This window comes from Oratosquilla oratoria, chromosome 24 (genome assembly GCF_046742065.1).
Source record: "Oratosquilla oratoria isolate Oo_2021 chromosome 24, ASM4674206v1, whole genome shotgun sequence".
Lineage (NCBI taxonomy): Eukaryota > Metazoa > Arthropoda > Malacostraca > Stomatopoda > Squillidae > Oratosquilla > Oratosquilla oratoria.
In genome coordinates, this window is record NC_134800.1 from 30,951,206 (window position 1) to 30,972,739 (window position 21,534).

A 21,534-nucleotide genomic window follows, 5' to 3' on the forward strand; every position below is an offset into this window, starting at 1 on the left:
GTAAAAATAAATCTGTAATGTAAGACATTTGGCATGATATATATCTTTGCAAATAAGTGATAAGTACATTTAAAAAACAAAAATACTGTTCTTTATAACAAAAGTTGAAATATAACCTTTGTAAATATATAATGTAAGATTTTTTTTACATAGATAGTTTTGCAAATACAAAATAAAAAAAATAAAATACTTTGTAAAAGAATTTTTGGCAAATTTCTTGAAAGGAAACAGTAAATATAGAGAAAATAAACCTTATTGATACGAGTACGGTACAAGGTCGAGTGTTACAGCTGAACATGTATGATACTGAAAGGTATCATACATACTTTTTGGTGTGGTGTGAGCGTGAGTGTATATGGCGCGGACGGGGACGGACGGCTGGCACCCCCTCCCCCTCCTTTGGGGGAGGGGGTCAAAGGGCACAGCGCTGGTATCCCCCTTCCCACCAGAGGGGGGAGTGCCCTCGCGTCGGCGTGGGTGAGCCAGTGCCTGGGAAGGACCGCGTGTGGGTGGTGGGGTGAATGTGAGTGTAAGAGAAGTATACACAAAGGAGGATCAGGTAGGATAGTATTAATGGTTAGGAGGTAGGGAATTAGGCTAGATTTAGACTAGGCGCAGTGGAGTGTGTGTTACGAAGGAAGGCAAGGACCCACCCAGGAGTGACCGAACAACCGTCGTCATTGACGCACAAGTAAGTACTTTTGATCACAGGTATCATTATACTTCATATGTTTTCATACCTTCTTTTGTCTTAATGTACTGAAATTACTGACACAAGTACCTCTTGGTTTAACTACATACTGGTACTGCTATGCGATTATTGCGATGGGCATTACTCTGGTTCTGGAACCGATCTTATCGATACGAGTACAAAACAAAATACAGCTGAACATGTTTGAAACGTGAAACTTTTGTTCAATTTTAAATATCCTTATTTCAATAATTCAATGTTAAAAAGTGTATAGGGGAAAAAGAAGGGGAAAGGAGTGAAGAGATAGTATTATTGCGTTAGTCTACAGTTGAAATCATAATTATCCTACTGTTTGGCAACACAGCAGTGGGAGAAACTACCAAACTGATGGAGTGATGGTAACGATGCATATAGAACTTGACAGGAATATTACAGCTCCCGTGACTGTGTGTCAACAGAAGGTGTAAAATGGATGTGTTTAATTTAATTAAAGTGATACTTTGGATGTTTATCGGTCTATGTATAAATTTGAAAGCCAGCGTTGCACAAGGACGTTTTGGGGGTTTAGTGGAATGACCACAAAGACAAGACGATGAGATTTATTACATTTTATAAAAAAAAAAAAAAAATTATATAATCTACTTATAAGGAGTGTGCACTGCATAACTCTACAGACTAATCGAAGGCCTTATAAAATGTAAATTTAACTGGTATCGGAGTCGGAGTCGGTATATTTTTACCGACTCCGACTCCAGTGACATCGTAGTTGCTTCCGACTCCGACTCCACGACTCCGACTCCGACTCCACAGCCCTGCACTTAGGATGATGTAACTCTGTACAGTAGTTTTAGACATTATAAGTGGGTGATGTATATCATGTGTACGCTTTGACCTATGGGTAATGCGTACATTTTTTATGGTGTTTACATTTCGACCTGTAGATATTTTGATCTCTTGGTATTCCCAGTAATCAGCAGTGATGTTCAAGTACTGCTCTAGATCTCATAGATCTCACACTTCTGGGCAGTAACAGTCATTATTAAAGAAAGCAGGCAATAATCGTATTGTTTGGAACCAATATTTGATATTTCATATTTAGGGCCGTGTAATATTTAAAAAACAGGTAAATAGAAAATGTAATTTGAATACGATTCTAACACGAATATTTCTTTGGAAACAGAAAAGAAAATGTGCGACGAACAAACAGACTGGCTGAAGTGTGGGGTAAGGCGGTTTTACAGCCAAAGGGTGAGACTGATCATGAATACAAAGAAACAGGAGTGGGACACAAATCTACAGCAACGCCGTCAGAGGTGACTAAATTTTGTGAAAACATAAAATGTTGGTGTAATACATTGCCATTGCAAGAAAAGAAATAACATGTTGACACATTATTGACATTAATGTTCATGACTTCCAAGGCTTCAAATGCTACTAAAGAGCGAACAAGAGCAGTACAAGAAAGAGATGCATAGGCATACTATGGAATTAGCCACGATTCAGGTAGGTAGAATACTTAGCATAACACTAGATTTTTTTTTTTTATATAAAACAAAATTTCTTCATACCTTTTGCATGTGTGGTAAGTGCCAAACACGCAGTATTGTTGGTAGGAGTTTATTGCGGAGGTCTACACACAAGTATGGCAGGAAGTGATCTGTCACAAGCGAATGCTTGGGGGATCATGACGCGCCCGTGGCCTACTTTCTGATACATTGTTGCCAGGCGGGAAAAAGATTAGCAAAACAGTACATACAAACATCTCTAGGTATATACATAGGAATATACAGAAACAAGAGAACAATTACATATAATGATGAATATGCATGCAAAATGGTTAAGGGTAACATATTTAATACCTTAATGTTATGTAACGAACAATTGGTATAGACGCATACGCGTTTAGCGTTCGCCTAATGACGTATATATAATCGGTTATATAAATATGTATAGGGCACTTATATAACGTAATGACTACATAGGCTTATTTATACAAAACATTTACAATAAATATATGTTGATATTACGTACTCATGTATAATAAAGAAGTGTTACATATACAATAAAGGAGATACATGTACAATAAATATATACAATAATTAAGTAAGGAAGGGCTTGGCTACACATGTCATGTACTGCCTCATAGCCTATAGGCAGTGTAGTGACGTGACGCACCCTACGACCCGTCACACACTGAACAAAGAAATCTTCGGAGCTAGCCTTTCCAAGTTCCCGAAGTGCGTAGTTCGCAAGGACGTCCCGACCAGCCAGTGGTCAGCCAATCAGGAACTTGGAAAGCTCCTCACGTTCCCGCCAGCCTCCTTTAAAAGGTCGGCGTTTCGCCGAGATGGGCAGAACAGTACCGACCAGCGCACACAACAACATCTCCTCGTCCAATCTTCTAGCCGTTCCATCGAGCCTCGCCGTCATCATCTGCTACCGCCTCGCTGACGTTAGGCTCCACGTCCAGCTACAACCATAAGCTCCACTAAGCTGTGGCCTTAGTCCGAGCTTCACCTACATTTCTCATGTGACCCTTCTAGTGTCGCACCTTGTGGCTAATTACCAAAAGAAAGAGATTAGATATTTTGGTTTTTATTTGTCCTGCCGTTGTTCCGAACCAAATACTACTACAGCAGTGCTTGAAATTTCTATATTTATCCAAAATTCGAGGTATACTCTTGTGTATGTGACTTCTCAAGAGAGCATTTTTAAAATTGTTATAAAGCTTAGAGTGAGGAGATCTTAACCAAATATCATCTTTCACCTTGATTTCTGTTTCAAGATCTTACAATCCTACTCCTAGACGGGGTTGAGTCACACAAGATCATGAAATTATGTCAGGCTGGAGTGTGTCCACGTTGATGTTGTTTTGAACTAGAGTTTACCAGTACGTCTATCCTGGACAATCTCGCGCCGCTGTTGTGCGTTATTCAAAATTACAAATGTTGTTTTAGTTAGTCAAGTGTATTCTTAGTTTGGTTAAATATTTATGTTTCCTGAAGTTGTGTTAATATTATAAAAGTGCAGATGTTGTCGAGTGTGATTTGGTGTAAAGTCACTGAAAATTTGAAGGGTGAAGGTAACAGAGTCCTTAGCTGCGAGGCGTTGTTTAAATTGGGTAGTCAAGCAGTATGAGTGCGGTCATGCTAATCAACATCCTCCACCGTCTTCCACCGACTTCCGCCGTCCTCCACCCCTAAACACCCTCAAAATATTATCCTAGATAATATTATTTACATGATTTATGCAAAACGCACACGGCAGAAACGCTGCCCTGGACTAATTCTACTACTGCAACTATTTCTACTCGTGTACCAGATCGGTTTTACTAATTACCGACAACTGCCGACAATTCCGTTGATATTAATTATTCTTAGTTAATATTGGCATTAATAAATGTGGTGTGAATGTGGTGGACGAATGTACGGAATGTGTGAGATGAGGCGAGAGACCGTTGATACCCCTGACCCCGCGGGACGCGAGGAACCGCAGGAGTACTAGGGGACGTTGGCTTTTGGGGGTCAGGGCGGGAGTGCTTTGGTCAGGTGCAGTGGGTGAAGGCGTGTGTGGAGTAAGAGTGGAAATATTTGTGGCAAAGAGTAGGGTTAGGCGTTTCTTGAATAGGTAGAGTAGCTGTTAGTTGATAGGAAGAAGAGCGAAAGTGAGCGACTGAAAGACGTCAATTTTTTTTTTTTTTTTTTTTTTTTTTTTTTTTTTTTTTTTTTTTTTTTTTTTTTTTTTTTTTTTTTTTTTTTTTTTGTCACAAGCGACAAGCTATCTAGGCGTGTATCCTACATCATGGTGGAGGCTGTGAGTACCATCGGAGAATCCCTTTGGCTTGGATCTATAGGCATCAAGTCTTTCGACAGGAATGGAGACGTGGTGGCGTGGCTAAAGAAAGCCGAGTTGGCGGCTGAATTGACTAATATCGGGAAAGTGGCGAGTTTTGTAGCGCTCACTTTGGAAGGTGACATTAGCAATCTACCTTGAAATGCAGGAGGCTGATCAAAAGGATAAGTCGAAAATACATGCCAGCTGAAAGCGGCTTTCGCGCAGAGTATGTTCAGTGCATATGGTCAGTTATCCAAATTACGATGGGTCGGCGAGCAAGTTTACGTATTTGCTAATGAATTGCGGAGGTTGGCAGGACTAGTTGGATGGAAGGATGCGGGTTTTGGAGCGAGCGGTTAAGTAGGTATTTGTGAATGGGTTTCCTGACAATATATCTGCAGAATTACAGCAGGTAACGGACATCAAAACCGCAAACATGGACACCTTGGTAGCACGTGCTAGAATTCCGACGAGTGCAGGAAGAAGCAAGCATTTGGTTGCAGCTACAGCTGAACGCCTCGTTGTAGCTACAGCTGAATGCTTGGCGAAATATAGTCTAAACATGGATCGCAAAAATTTTATATGCAAAATGGGAGAGGAAATAATAGAAGAAAAAGAGGTACTCAAAGGCCTAGGGGTTTGGGTGAGCAGTGATTGTAATTTCAAATAACACATAGCCCTAACTGCAGGGTTTGGTAGAAGAATGAGTGGGTGGCTTCTACGAACTTTCAAAACCCGTGCACCAGAACACCTGTTACCACTATGAAAGAACATTGTGGTGTCAAAGAGTATACCTGCCAGCTATAGTCGCCACATAAGATCAATGAGATCCAAGAGCTGGAACAGGTTCAAAGAGTGTTTGTTAGGAGGATTGACAGGGACTCAAACAACTACTGGGAGAGGCTGAAAAACTCCAATTATACTCTCTCCAAAGACGCAGAGAGCGTTACATCATTATATATGTCTGGAAGATACTTGAGGACACTGTGTACCAAACCCATCGCCGGGGGACTTCAGTGCACAACACCACCCTAGATTTGGTAGGACCTGTGCGAGGAAAGCTGTAATCATTTACTCTCAACGCATAAAAACGATCCAGGAAGAGAGCTTTTTCGGTGTTGGATCACGTCTCTTCAATTTCCTACCCAGAGACATAAAAGAAGTCAGCACCGAGGCTTTCAAGAGGAGGCTAAACAAGTTTTTGACATCATTACCCGATGAGCCTCCCATACCACACGGCCCGACTTCACGGGGAGCTGTATCAAACTCCCATAATTGATCAGCTTCAATACCTGAAGTGCGAGCAGAAGTGTGGAAGCGGTGTCCCCAGACTGGCCATGGTGAGGTCACCTAAATCTTCGACAAGACAAGTAAGCGAGATTTTCCGTAGGTGACGGCAGATGAGTGGCGTGTCTACCTTTCGCAGTCAGGCTCGTAGATTCCTATTAGCGCTAGAATTTTCAATTATCTCGGATTTCACGAGGCAAAGGGGTGACTTAGCTAATTTGGAAACCGAAAAAAATATATATACGACATAAATTGCTGCATAAGTGTATTTGAAATTAAAAACATGACTTTTAATGTTATAATTTTTACTAACTGGTGTGTGATAAGGCTTTGTTAATCTAATTAATTATAAGATAAAACTAAAAATAGGTAATTATTTTTATTGAAGTAAGTATGAGCAGTAAAAATAAGAGGATGTTGATTTCGGTTTTTGCATTTTATCTGAGTGTGTTGAAAAATAATGGATATCACTGCCACGTCCTGTATATGAAGATAATCAGTGAGATAAAAGATAACAATAGTGGTGGCGGACGTACGAGGTACTGAAGTGAGCGACGTTTGTGTAAACAATAACCTCTTAGATCTGCTGGGAGCTATTTTCAAACAAATATGACTAATTTTACGTGTGCCGTGGCAGTCTGCACGTCAGATTCAAGAAAAGGCAAGAGAAAGACAAACCGTAATCGTACCGGAAAAATGAAGTCTTCGATGCAAAATTATATTTTCTATACATTACATGGATTTGCCTATTGCTTGGTGCATCTAAATGAAAGTATATATCAGTATACGTCCATTGAACTCGGTAGAAAATGACAAATTGCTTGGCTTGATACAATTACAGGCTGTTTTACGAATATTATCTGTAATTATAAATAGAGGCTCAAACAATGCTATATGCCGTTTGCAATCATAAAATTAATTGACTTAAGTTTTAGATACAATAATGCACAACGATACACCTCTGTAAGCTTATAAAACTTGCCCAAAAAAAGTATTTATTTTCCGGCAAGAATTACAAAATCTGGCGGTGTCTGGTATCAAATCGCTCACTGCGAAAGGTCCCTGAATCTGAGGGCGGCTTACCTGCAGGTTCATGTAGCAGAGAAGCTGTGGCGATACTAGCTAGTAAAATACGGGGTAAAAAATATTGTTTAACCAGACTGGGGTTTTGGCTATGTTCAGCCCCGCGGATCATGACAAAGAATTACAAAGGCGGAAAATACCGACAGGAGACGTTTTGGTCTATAATTAGGTCGGATGCGAAAAAATAAAATTATGATAAATAAATGAATAAATAAATAAATGAAAATTATAATAATATAAATAATAATACATAAATAAATGCATAGGCATAGTTAGATAATAAACAAACAGGTAAATAGTAAATAATAATAGATTGACAGATAACTAATAATAAATTAAAAGTAAGCAAATAATAATAAACAGACAAATAATTACGAAAAAATAAACAAAGAATGTAGAATAAATAGCAGGCATTACAGCATCCTGCTTAGATGTTTATCTAAACGAATCTTAAAGCTTCGAACTGAATTACATTGCACTGCCTCTGCAGGAAGTTTATTCCATTCATTAGCTACACGGTTGGCGAAGTTATTTCTACCCACTTTCAATTTAAATCTGTTTCCTGACAGTTTGAGACCATTATTTCTTGTCGGATTCTCATTCAGTGTGAAGATTTCGTCACTTTTAATTTTGTCAATTTCCTTTAGAATCATAAAGAGCTGTATCAAGTCACCTCTGAGTCTACACTTTTTTGGGGAAAACAAATTCATGTGTTTTAGTCGATTTTCGTATGATTTATTTTTTATATTTGGAATCAGTTTTGTGGCTCGCCGTTGTACTTTTCCCAATCTGTCATTGGCTTTAATGGGATTCAGTGACCATGCGGATACAGTATAATCAAAATGTGGACGAACTAACGATCTATATAGCTTGTTAAGGAGAGATGGATTTATGAAGTCAAAAGATTGCACAATCAGTCCTAGAATCTTATTTGCTTTCTCAGAGGCTGAAATACACTGCTTAGATGATTTGAGATCGTTACTGATAATTACGAGATCCTTTTCACTATCCACTTTTGTTAATGAATTTGCAAATAACTTATAATCGTACTTACTGTTATTCTTACCTATATGCATAACCTTGCAGTTGCCTGTGTTAAATTTCATTAGCCACTTTTCAGACAATTATTGTAATTTATCTAAATCTTCTTGAATATTTAAATGGTTTAAGTGATCATTTGCCATTCCGCACAGTTTTGTATCATCAGCAAATTTGGAGACAATAGATTTTAGTCCGTGGTCTATATAATTTATATATACTATGAAAAGAAGTGGCCCAAGAACGGAACCCTGAGGAAATCCATTCGTAACATTTTTCCATCCAGAAGTTTTGCCATTTAAAACAACTCTCTGTTTTCGATCATTCAACCAATTTCTAGTCCAACTCAATAGGCTACCACTTATTCCGTGTGAAGCTAATTCAGTAAGTAGCTATTCGTGGGGGACGGTACCAAAAGCTTTTGCAAAGTCTAGATATATCAAATATATATATTTTCTTTTGCCATAATTCAAGATGACTGTGTTGTAGAATTCGAGTAAGTTAGTCACGCAAGAACGTTTCTGTCTAAATCCATACTGGCTATCATTTATCAAACGGTTACTTTCTAAATGATGTTCGATAGCATCTTTGATGATAGTTTCCATAATTTTCCCTACGATTGAAGTCAAGCTTATAGGCTTGTAGTTATTTGGTTTCTTTTTGTCACATTTTTTTAGTATGGGAGTAACGGTAGCTAGCATCCATTCTTTTGGGACGTCTCCGGATGGATTTCTTGAAAATAATTTCTAATGGAACAACGATCTCATTTTTCATTTCCTTTAAGATTCTTGGATACCAACCGTCAGGCCCTAGTGTTTTATTAATTTTGAGTTTCTCTATACACCTTTTAATTTTTTCTTTTGTTATATTTACCGTGTGGCAACGCGCCACTGGTCTAAACCAGACTGGCCGTGACGCAGTGTGTGTGTGTAATTTGGGAGTTTTAGGCTCCCACGGGCTTTGGTTGTGAGCCCGTTTGGTGGGTGATTTGACTTATGAGTGTGTGTGGGCTCAACCACACACGCTCATACATTCACAAGATGTGCATACGTATATGAAATACATATGCACATCTCGGTGAATGCACCCTTCCCAACGTGAACTGTGTTCGATATTAAGTGAATGGTAGCGATGGTGTAATAAATTTAAGAAAAGAAGGGGGGGCGATTCAATGTATGAATGGTCGTGGTTTGGCCACGCCCACTCATACATTTACCGGATGTGCATGCCTATGTGAAATAGGCATGCACATCTCGGTGAATTCACCCTTCCTGACATGAACAGAATACAAATGCAAAATATACAAGAATTAAAGGGGGGGGGCTGACACTCCACCAGCCGACGCAGTTCATAATCGCTAAGGTGGCGGCATAGGCGACGCACAAGACCCTCAGATGTTGTCGGAGGCCCTCTCCTCAGAAAAGCAGTTGCGGGGCAATACTTGAGGTAGTGCTTGAGGGTGGCTTCGGGGTGGCTGGAGTGGCGGCATCTTCTCTCTTCAGGTGTTGCGTTACTTTTAATCTGCCAGAAACAACGGTCCTCCAGTCGCAGACGGAAGAGCAGAGTTTCCACTTTTCTAGGTGTGGAGCGAGGAAGAACAAGGGGCTCATAGTCTGTGACTGCCCTGTACCACCTCGCCCTCTGTGACACCTCTGCCTCCAGTCTGTGCTGAAGGAACCGTTGTACCTGATTAAGAGCCCTGGTGCGTAGGCGCAACTGATTTCTGCTGAGAGGGACGACAATATCGACTTCGGGTCTTTGGCGCGCCGCTTCAGCTGCGGCGTCAGCTAGCTCATTACCTGGGACGCCTACGTGGCTTGGCACCCAGTTGAGCGTAACACTCCTGCCTTGCTGATGCAGCTTCAGCAGGAGTGCTAGGATGGAGGTCAGTAGGCGTACATTGTCGCTGGGCTGTATCGATTCCAAGCTGCCTAGCAGAGACTGTGAATCCGTGTGGACCACCACAGGACCCGCTCGAGATATTAGAGCATGCTCTAACGCTCCTTGGACCGCTATGGCCTCAGCTTGGAGAGTGGACGCATGATAAGATACTCTCCTGCCAAAGGTCAAGCCATCCGTCACAAAAGCAGCCCCCGCACTGCGAGGCCTGTTGGGGTCTACGGAGCCATCCGTGTAATAGACCGCCATTCCAGGTTCCGACAGTGCGCGGATGCCTTGTAGGGCCTGCGCTCGTACTCTTTCCTGATCACATAACTTCTTCTTACTGGGAAGCTTTATGACAACGAAGGTGTTGCAGGTATCGACAGACATGGTGGTGGGGGCTTGAACTCTGGGTGTGGAGAGTCCCTACCCTTCTCAAGGAGAGTGCTGGTGAGCCTGAAGGAGTCCAGGATCCCAGCCGCCTGTGATAGCCAGGTATCGGAATGGATAAGAGTACCCACCCGTCCCATAGCTGTCACAAGGCTCTGACTCAGCTCAGTTATCCTGGGGCTCTGGACTATCTTGGCAAGAAAGTCGACCTCCAGCCTTCTGACCCGTGATGTTAATGAAAGCAATGAAGCCTCCATTTGGAGGTTAACGATCTTAGTCTAAGGTTGAGCTCCCAGGATAATCCTTGCTGCGGCATTTTGGCAAGGCTCCAGGTCTTCAAGCTTGGCAGTCGCCACATTTATGAGAGCTGGGGCGGCGTAGTCCACCAAACTGCGGACTGCGTGCACATAGAATGTGCGAAGGACCCGATGCGTGGCACCAAGTGCCTTCCCCGTCATTGCTCTCATAACTGTAGTTCTTGCCTTCAGTCTCTCCTTGAGATAGGCTAGTTCCTTCTGAAAGGTGAGCCTCTCATCCATCCAGACCCCCAGGTACTGATACTGGTAAACCCAGTCCAGCCTAAGGTCCTGAATAGTGAGGTGCTTCCCTTCTTTCCAGAGTCTCAATGCCATGGCCTTCGATTTTGTAGGGGAGATCTTTAACCCTAACCTGAAACATTCCGTCGCCACAGTGCTTAAACAGCGCTGAGCCCTGTTGAAGCACTGCCGTTTCCCAGTAATTATGAGCGCAATGTCATCTGCATAGCAGTTGACCTTGCAACCATGTGGTAGAGGTAGTTCCAGAATGTTGGAGACAAGCACATTGAACAGAGTGGGGCTGATGACCCCCCCCCCCTGTGGAGTGCCATTCTCCAGCATTCTGGCCTCTGATATATGACCCTGAAAGCGTACTTTCGCAGACCGGTGACTCAGATAGTCAGCAATCCAAGAAAGCAGCTTGCCTTTTACGCCCTTGCGAGCAAGGGTGTCTAATATCACAAGTGGACTGGCCAGCTCAAACGCCTTTTCCAAATCCAAAAAGACCACGATGGACGGTGTGCCACTGACAGCATTGAGGAGTGTTGCTATACTGTTTGCTGTGCCAGTGCCCTTGCAGTAAGCATGGATATGCTCAAGCAACCTGTTTAGCACCATCCTCTCCGCTGTCTTCCCCATGCAGCTTGTCAGGCTGATGGGGCGATAAGCACTAGGTTCCTTTGGCTTTGGAATTGGCGTTATGATTACCGTCTTCCAGGTTGTTGGTAGCTTGCCAGTCCTCCAAGACGCGTTTATCACCCGTAGAAGTGCTTCGTCACCCGCTGGCCCAAGGCCGTGACGCATCCCGACCTAGGCTTTTATATGACCCATAGTTGGCAAGCGTAGTCAGCAAAGATGTCCTAGCGCAAGGCAACTGACCAGTCAGGATCTCTGAAAACTCGCCGGAGACCGGTCGGCATACGACTCGACCTAGACCTATGTACCGCTAGCTATAGTTGGCAAGCATAGTTAGCAAAGACATCCGCACCAAAACTAAACGGACTAATCAGGAGCCCGGAAAGTCGCCTTGTTCCGCACCAGCCTCCTTTTGTAAGGAGGGTGACCAAGCCGAGACGAGCACACTGGATAGTGGCCTTACCTGGACCCCACACTTCCGCAAACAGGGAGCGAAGGCTATGGCTGTGCTGGGAAGGCTAAGACGCTTCAAAATTGCAACACTGATCACCAAACGTCGATTGTACCTGGCCCTTGTCAGACCGATTCTGTGCCAGTCCCCGGGACTAAGCCAGCTGACATGTCCCACTATCACATACAACCATCAGAAGGTTCAGAATGCCGCTGTTGAGTTCATCACGGGTTCGCGATGAAGCGACTTCAGAACCGCTGAGTCCCTACACCGAATTTCCAACATCCGTCCACTCAACCAACACAAACACGAACTTCACACGAGACACCTAGAAAAGCTGCACGACAGACACAAACACCTAATACAACACATTACACTTAGACCACACCGTACAGACTATCTGTCAGCTGCGCCCCTCCCACGTGCGGTGTACCTGATAAGACATGTATAGCCGTACTTATCAATAATGTATCCCTTCACCAGCTTTGACTGGTGATAACAACAATAATAATGATAACCTAACAACAACAACAACAACAATAATGATAATAATAATAATAATAATAATATTGCATGTAGCCCATTAATTGTCAGTCTATAAGCATACACGATTTTCTAACTTTGTTGGATGAGGATAAAAAGAATAGATATTCCACGTAACCTCACGGTTATACATCAATCCCAGTCTCCAACCCCAAGTCTCCTGCCCATACCTCCAAAGCCACGACGCCACGAAATAAATATCCCTAATCGCCCGGTGGCAAAAGCCCTCTTTTATACACTGCTACTGTCTTTTCATTTTCTTACAGACCTTCTTCCCCTCCCACAAAAACCGATCCCGCGCAAGCGGGTGGTCTTATCTAGCAAGTCGCAAGTTCAGTTCACTCCAGGACACATCTTCAAGCAGCTCTCCACTCCAAGCAGCAGTTCTCTCCAGCAAGCCTCGGGACCAGTCCTCTCCAGCAAGCTGCCTCGGGACCAGTTCGCTCCAGCAAGCCGCCTCGGGACCAGTTCACTCCAAGCAGCAGTTCTCTCCAGCAAGCCTCGGGACCAGTTCGCTCCAGCAAGCCTCGGGACCAGTTCTCTCCAGCAAGCCTCGGGACCAGTTCGCTCCAGCAAGCCGCCAGCAAGTCGCCTCATTCCCTCCTGTGGCTCTTCGCCCACAGCCACGACGCTTGATGAGGCCTTCACTCTGGCCCTTCTCCAAACGAGACCTCGTCTGAGCCCTCCAAGGCTATTAACCATTAAACCTTAGTGTTAAGTGTTACTGCGAGTTTCATTTCCCTGGCTTGTCCGAACCATATCACTACAACCATAGTAAGCTCACCCTAGATTTTTAAGAGGTTTCAGTTTGGAGTTCACTTTGAAGCGATTCTTCTACGAATACTGAGCTAAAATAGTTGTATAAAATATCACACCTTCCTTCATTTGAATATTCAGGTTGACCGTCAGCAGATGACAGTGGGCCAATGTGATTCCTAATAACCTTTTTATCTCTAATGAGAATCAGACAAGAAACAATGGTCTCAAACTGTCCGGAAATAGATTCAATTTGGAAGTAGGTAGAAACAACTTTGCCAACCGTGTAGTTAATGAATGGAATAAACTTCCTGCACAGGTAGTGCAATGTAGTTCAGTTCGAAGCTTTAAGAATCATTTAGATAAGCACCTAAGCAAGATGCTGTAATGATTACAATTTATTTTATATTATTTGTTTTTGTTTTATCATTTGTCTATCTGATTTTCATTTATTATTAGTTATATGTCAATTTATTATTTACTATTTACCTGTTTATTATTTAACTATACCTATGCATTTATTTGTGTATTTTATTTATTTACATTATTATAGTTTGTATTTATCATTTTATTATTACTATGATTTTTTTTCGCATCCGACATAGATATGGACCAAAAGATCTCCTGTCGGCATGCTCCGCCTTTGTAATCCTTTGTAATCCTTTGTAAAATTCTTTGGGATTCTCTTTGAATTATCAGCGATATTCATTTCGTATTGTCGTTTTTGTTTCTTTATTGTCTTTTTCAAATATCTCTGTATTATTACATAACTTTGATAGTTATTAGGTGCACCCGAGCACTTGTATTTCTTATAAGCCTGTCTCTTTTTAGCAATACTTTTTTCAGTTTCTTTGTCAAGCCATTTTGGGCGAGCCTGATGGGAAGGTGGGGGGGGCTGTTCTTAAACGGGATGAAAATATGAATCATCTTAGTAAGCGTATTTTGAAACATTTCCCACGTCTGATCTACAGGTCTTTCGCTTAATTACCGTTGGAAAATTTTGGGCAGACACCATATCACCACAAGCCACTGGAGTATGACAGACAACAGGAAAAGAAAGTCGTCTAATTCTTCTTCATACTGGAAAGAAAAATTGTTTTGTTGACAATGCTGAGTTAGTGTTCCAAGCCAAAAATTACAAGAATTACCATAACCAAATGAACTCAACACTTTTTTGAGGAATGGTTCAGGAATCAGTTGCTTCCAAACATTTCATCAAACTTGGTAATCATGATGGACAACACTTCCTTTCATTCTGCTAAGCTGATTTTTTTTTTTTTTTTTTTTTTTTTTTTTTTTTTAACTTCATCATGGAGAAACTCAGACTTGCAGGACTGGCTGATAGAGAAGGGAGTGCAGCCCCACAATAACTTATTAAAAACAATGCTACAAGATCTTGACAAGAAATTGGATATCACCACAACCTATATGTAATTCACAAGATTGTGGAAGAAACAGGACATCAGAATTTGAGATTACCATCATATCACTGTCACTATAACCCAATTGAGCTCATTTGGGCTCAGGTCAAGAGTCATATACCCAAGAAGACCAACTTTAAAATGGCTAACCCTAAAGTTCTTGTACAAGAAATCGGGTCTTATCACACCACAAATTTGGATGGAAGCAGCGCAACATGCCGAACAAATACAGGATTAAGGTGCACAAGAAGACATAACAGCTGAACATTTTGTAGTCATTTGTGGTTCATGTAACAGAAAGTTCTGGTGACAAAGATCATGATTAAAGGTCAGTGAGAGAGGATTAGTCCTACAGGGGAAACCTCTTAAAAACAAGATAATAATAAAATGAACAAGTAATGCATCTAGACTCTTATCTCATAGGTGTGAGTAAAAGTAGGGTGACAGTGATGATCTGATAACTTTGGGGAATTTCCACTTCTACCCCACCCTGAATGGACTCCTTGGAGCAGAAAGACTTTAGTATCTACCAAACTAAGATATCAAGTAATTCAGTCACATCGACAGTCATATCTCCTTGCATTACTGTCCATTTATCCTCCCAAGAAACTCCAGATTCAGAACCACCAAGTGTTCTCATAAGTACTTCCAATGTCATTGACATTTCTGAAACTTCAGTTCCCCTACTGATCCACAGCCTTTTGCTACAAACACTAATTCTCAATCTAGTATTCCCATCTGTTCACAATATCACAACAGAAAATGCACTCATTTAGCTTGTGGGTCAAAGCCAACAAAACAATGTGCAGTAGAAACTTTTTGCAGATTATTCCTGCAACTTCAAAGGTTACTCATATAGTTTTGACAAAGACCATAACATTTCCTCCATGAGAGTACAGTAAAGTTACTGTTTGGCTCTTCCAGGCACCAGAATGTGAAGTAGTGTGTATCCCAGAATCTCTTCATGTAAAAGGCACTTCACTTCAAAAAAAGGTTATACCCAGATGCTCATTGACAGTGACTCATGCCCCTTTGACTTTAACAGTTGATTGATTGATTGATATGGTTTAATGTCACAAACTCCTCCCTATTGGAAGGCTAGGACAGTGCCCCTCATAGAGGGCTTTGTAGCATGGAATTTAATGAACCATGCCCTTTGTTCAACTTCGCCGGTGGCAGTATTCGAACTGCCATCCCCTCGACCTTTGCCGCAAGTAACGACGCCCTAACAAATATATGTGATTTCCTTCTCAAATCAAAGTCATGGATACTCCATCCTATTCTGTTCAAGTTTGTACCAGTCTCAAATATACCTCCTGTACAACCTGAAGATTTAATGTTGCATTGTAAGCAGATTGCTTTCCCACAAGCTCTATTAGACTTAGCTAACCTCCTACAAGTATTTCATCTTGTCATTGCTTTGTCCAATGAATCTCTAGGGAGTACGTACTGCCTAGTAGAAAATAATTGGTCGGGACGACCAAGGGTAGCTGCTGAGCCCTGTAAGAGGCTGGTAGATAAGTAGGTAGATAGGGTAGGTGGCGAGAATTTTATTTTTATGAGTTAGATGTTTTGAAAACAATAGCCAGGAAGGAGTTGCGGAGTTGCATCATCTCGCTCACCATCTGGAGTTTGTAAACAACACAGCTAGGGTACCGATTTTAACGCTGATGCAACAATATGTAAACACTAAGCCATTCTGCTTCAAGATCAAGATTGCTTGTGTAATCAGTATTACTTAAGATGGTGTAACAGTCTTTCTGATTAAAGAAGGATGGAGGAGAAGAATTTTTTTATTGGTACATGGGAGAAAAGTTACGCCTTAAGGGGAGGCATTTATTTGTAAAGGTCAAGATTATTGGATGAATTAAGAAGTGATGTCGGAACAGAGATGGCTTAGTGAGTGGATTGAGGATCCCAGGCGGGAGTCCTCTGGTGTACCTAAGAAAAATACATTGTAGAAGATTTTAGTGAAGAAAATCAAGAAAATATCACAACTGTTTAAATACCCTATTAGAAGCATATACTAAGTGGAGCTTGACTAAGTAGGATGAACTGAGGCATGGGGGCTACAGATGAATTGAAATAAGTAATGGAAATTGAGTGACTAACCTACATTAATACAATGATGAAAAGAAAATTAAAGTGAAGGGGTCGACAACCTCCCTACCTTCTGTCCTTCACAATCTAGATTTATTAACTTGTGCTAGTCAGATTTAGTTCCCCCCCCTTTTTTTTTTATACAAGAAACATCATATATGTGACTTACTGATTCATCATGATTCCTTCCTTCTGTTATTTTTGCAAGTAAGCCAACCTCTCCATTGTTTTACTCACATACAAGGTCCAAAGAAAGATGGCATAATGACATACTTATTGGGCCTTCTACTTAACCCCCATCCCCATCAAATGACTTGAGCCTGTTTATGGTCTAATATTTCCACATGCTAATCATTCAGTCAATCATGTCATTCAGAGCCCACTACCAAACAAGATTCTTCAAGTCTCTAAAATGAGCCACATAACTACACCATCTATCATGTCACTCCTGCAAATTCCTCTGTCAACCATACTTAATATATTCAGTAGAACCCTATATATCTATGGGGTATCCAGTGGTCCACACTATGATTATGATGATACCTTAAATATGTGTCAGGAATTTCCCTCTTTGCCACCAAGGATGTGCAGGTTTGCAGTCAGTTCTTACAACAAAGCTGATATTTGTTTCATCTTCAGTAATGATTTGCTTGATGTGGGTGACCCCTGATAAATTTTCACATATTAATTTATAGCTCTTGTAGTCATAAAAATACTCAAGCCTACCCACTAACATCAAGGTGTTAGCCCTCGGATAGGGCACAGGCTAAATGGGGTGAATGTTTGATCATTAATGAATAGACTTTGACTGTATTCAGTTCTGACTCTGGTTTTGTTTTACACTTGATTTTAAAAGTGCTTATCTACCTATGTCCTAAGGCTGCAGTTCAGAAGGAGAATGCTGCCCTTCAATGTGCAGAAGAGGAGGAGAAGCGACTGCAGTTGGTACACCAGCTGTATTCACAACTGAAGAGGAAGCAATGTCCTGACTATGCGTATGTATGTTGGTCCACTTGTTGCAATACTGTGGAGGAGCATATTAGTTTGGTTCTTAATAAGGCAGCCTACAGTTATCCTTTTGAGGAGTGGAGATAGTCTATTTACTTGCTGAAAAAGTCTACCATTAATGAAATCTTTTACACCTTTACTATGATTGTGTCCTTTACATATGTTCTGTCAAAGGACAGTAAACACACAATTTTTTTCTGAAATGCACACAGTATGTATAAAAACTTGCTGGGCAGATATTTAGATATTTTTCCTTTTTTTTATTAACAACCTGATTGTAGGATATAGCACAATATTCAAAAGTTTCTAAGTTTGACATATATTCTAATAGGACATAGTATAAAGGTTTTAACTTTCCTGTCTTAACAGAATGTTTCTTTTACTCTTAGGTCCTCCTACTCACAGATGTTGCAGGATAAAATCAACGCTACAAGGCAAGAGGAAATTGCTTTGCATCAAGAAATGCTGGGTTTACTCGACTGGGACCCAAGAAGAAACAAATAGTTACAATTAAATCATCATGAGAATGCTCATGTTATGAAAATATATGTTGCCTTTGTAGTATGTTAATGTAATAGGTAAAATCACCAATGTGGATGATGAGCACAACAGGAAGTGATGGAACAATAGGAATAAGAAGATAGGGAAATTCTGTAGAAGGATGACGCATGCCATTAAAAATGAAGTTCAGGTCAAAATTGACAGAAAATGAAGTAATCAAGTTTTGGAGGCTACAAGCCCCCCTCCCCCTAAAAAAAATAGAAATAATGCTACTGCAAATGAACAAGCCAAAACACAAGAACTTGTAAAGGAAGCCAAAGAAAAAAAAAATCTGGATAATTCTGAATAAGAAAATTAAGAAAATGGCATCAAAAGAAAAGAGCAAGGCAATACATAAAACAAAACAAAGAAATTAAAAGTGACTAACATTAATGTAGATAGTTTACTATCATCCACATCTGGAATCTGTAGGTAGCTGATGACAAATGAACCTAATGTTATGTGACTAGTAGAGACCAAGCTACCAAGAAATGATAATACACTGCTAGTACACTGCTGGGGAGTAGTAGATACACTATCTGGGGATGTCTGGGGATGTGACAGAAGAGATCAAATGGGAAAAGAGGTGATCATAGTTATGAGACATGACATGATGGTGGATGAAGTGAAAGTGAGTGAAAGCAAAGTTGAAGCAATGCATCCAGAAATTAGAGCTACAGGAACAAATAGAAAAGACCTTATGGTAGTGTATGTCTCCCCAAAGATGAGGGCCTAGATGAAGTTGAATACTAGAAAATATTGGCAGATGCATCTTTCTTCCTTAAAAAAATATATTGAGTAAAGTGGCAATATAGTTCTTGGGGGAAATTTTAACTGTTAAAAGGTGAACTGGTGGGAGGGGGATATGATTCCAAAATAATTGGACTTGCTTCTTACCAGAGAACCAGACAGGACACACTCAACCAGATTATATGATGTTGATATGTATACAAGAGGACTAAGATTTGAATCTTCAAGGCACTTGTGTTTCCTCTCCTGATGTATGGCTGCAAAATATAGATATTGAATACTAACTTCAAGAGGCATTTTGATGTCTTTGGTACCAAGTGCCTTTGGAGAATCATGGGGTATCACAGGAATGACTTTCTATCAAACCAGAGAGTGTACTGTCAAACTCACCCCAGACCTACTAGCAGATTGGACTCTTGATCATGAGGTCCTGGGATTAAGGCTCCACCATTGCTGGATTTGATTATATATAAGTTGACACACACATATACATCTTGGTGCAAACAGAAACAATAACCTGCACTGCATTTGTTAATAAACACATCTGTGCTGTATTTTCTGACTTGGAAAAAGCATGACACAGCCTGGAAACAATGTGTCCTCTATAAAATTTACCTCATAGGATTTTGAGGATATATGCCCACCTTTGTATCCCAATTCTTGACCCACAGAACATTACAAGTATGTATAGGAAACTCCCTATTCTCACCACATGCCAAAAAAGAAGTTTCCAAATGAAGCATTCATCTTTTAACCCTTGCTATGACATGACAAAACAAATACCCCAAAAATAACTCCCAGCCTGTATGTTGGCAACCTAACCATGTTCTCCAAAATGCTGTAACTCAAGTACACCTATGGGCAGATCATTGATTTTTTTTTCTCTACCTCATTATCAGTCACTAAATACCTATGTAGATGACATTGCTACAAAGACATGCCATCAACTTAACTAGGAAACTACTCTGCCAGTGATAGAACAGACCCAGTTTCTGACAACAGACTTGCATGGATTTTTCTCCTCAAACTAAAAACATCCTGTCTCTGAGCTTGTGATCTCCTTAAACTACTATTCCACATAGGACAGGGAGCAGATAGTTAATCATTCTGGAATTTATATCAGGTTTTTGTATGGAAGAAACATGACTATGGATACCAAGCCTACTTTTCTGTTTCATACTTGTCCCTCCAAATACTAGAAACTATACATTTTCCCTCCCCACACCTCAGCACAAGTGCTCTCTGCAGTATTCAACTAAAAAATTTGTATGGATACAGTAGGTATCCCCTGGATATCCACTGCACTGAGATGTCACACAATAGTAGAAAATTGCATGTATTAGTGGAAATGGGAGAAGGTATGACCAAAATATCAAAATAAAAAATGAAAAGGTTGGAGCAAGAGACAGCATTGGCATAGACGCCCCACCCCAAACATGAGCATGGAATGAAGTAGAATACAGATTCAATAAACAATACAAATAAGCAATAAGAAATCAGAAAAGTTAAATTATTACTCTTATGGGTGACTTCAACTATGGAAAGGTAAATTGGGAAGAATGGGAAACAGAAGATAATGAAGAATCTTGGGGCAATATATTACTGAACATCGCAATGAACACTACGACCCAGTGTGTCATAGAGGACAAAATGAACCTGCAAGACTGGACCTGATTTTAACAAATCAACCAGAAGATATTGAATCATTGGGTTATTGATGCTCATTAGGTATAAGTGATCATGTGGTTCTGGAATTAGTGCTGAAAGCAAAGAAAACAGAATCAAGAAAGAAAATATATAAAGAAGATATTGTTCAAAGGCAAGCCTTGCCAAATTAACAAAACATTTTACAGAGCCAGACTGGAAAGAGTTTTATAAAATTATGGATATAGAGAAGAAATGGACTATCTTCATAAAGATTTACAATGTAATAGAAAAATATGTACTGAAAATGCATATATACCAAAGGCTTTTTTCCTCCTTACAGAGGAGGTAGCCAAAAGAAAAAGGGATAGAAACCACTCCCACCCATTCCATCCCCTACATACTCCACTCCCCTCCAGCCAACAGATGTACACTGGCAAAATGAAAAATAAAAAAATAAAAAAATACAGAAAAGAATATACAAGAATACAAAGAACTTTGAGCAGGATGTAGACCAAATCATTTTACAGTTTCATATTTCTGACTCATACAGTGCTGTTGACACAATCACCACCTCATAAAATCTTCTCTTAGTATCCATTCCCAAATGTCTATCTCTCATTACACTTTTTAATTGCTTCTCTCATTCTGCATTCTATCTCCATCTCCATTCCTCCCTTTCCTGCCATATTCACTCCCAAGTATCTAAAGCTGTCCACTTCCAGTCTCTCTCCCTTAATTCTCACTTCCAATTTGCTGCCATCCTCTCCCCTGATACATCTCATCACCTTATTTTTACCCACATTTATCTTCAACTTCCTTCTTTCGCACACCTTCCCAAACTGTCACTAATTTCCTTAATCCTCTGATCCTGCCACAAGTGCAGTGTTGTCAGCAAAGAACAACCGGCTTATCTCCCACTGTCTCCATTTTCTTTAACCATCT

At 40.6% G+C, this 21,534-nt stretch overlaps 1 protein-coding gene and 1 pseudogene across 1 annotated transcript; both read left to right on the forward strand.

Annotated features, from left to right (window-relative positions):
• Positions 1–506: 506 nt before the first annotated feature.
• LOC143038535 (uncharacterized) lies at positions 507–20,569 on the forward strand. The gene is made up of 5 exons (XM_076207843.1): positions 507–691; positions 1,872–2,004; positions 2,113–2,194; positions 17,527–17,642; positions 18,045–20,569. Exons 2-5 carry the CDS (start codon positions 1,880–1,882, stop codon positions 18,157–18,159), a joined length of 438 nt encoding a protein of 145 aa, XP_076063958.1. The 5' UTR covers positions 507–691; positions 1,872–1,879; the 3' UTR covers positions 18,160–20,569.
• On the forward strand, positions 5,743–15,239 carry LOC143038696 (uncharacterized; annotated as a pseudogene).
• Positions 20,570–21,534: the final 965 nt, after the last annotated feature.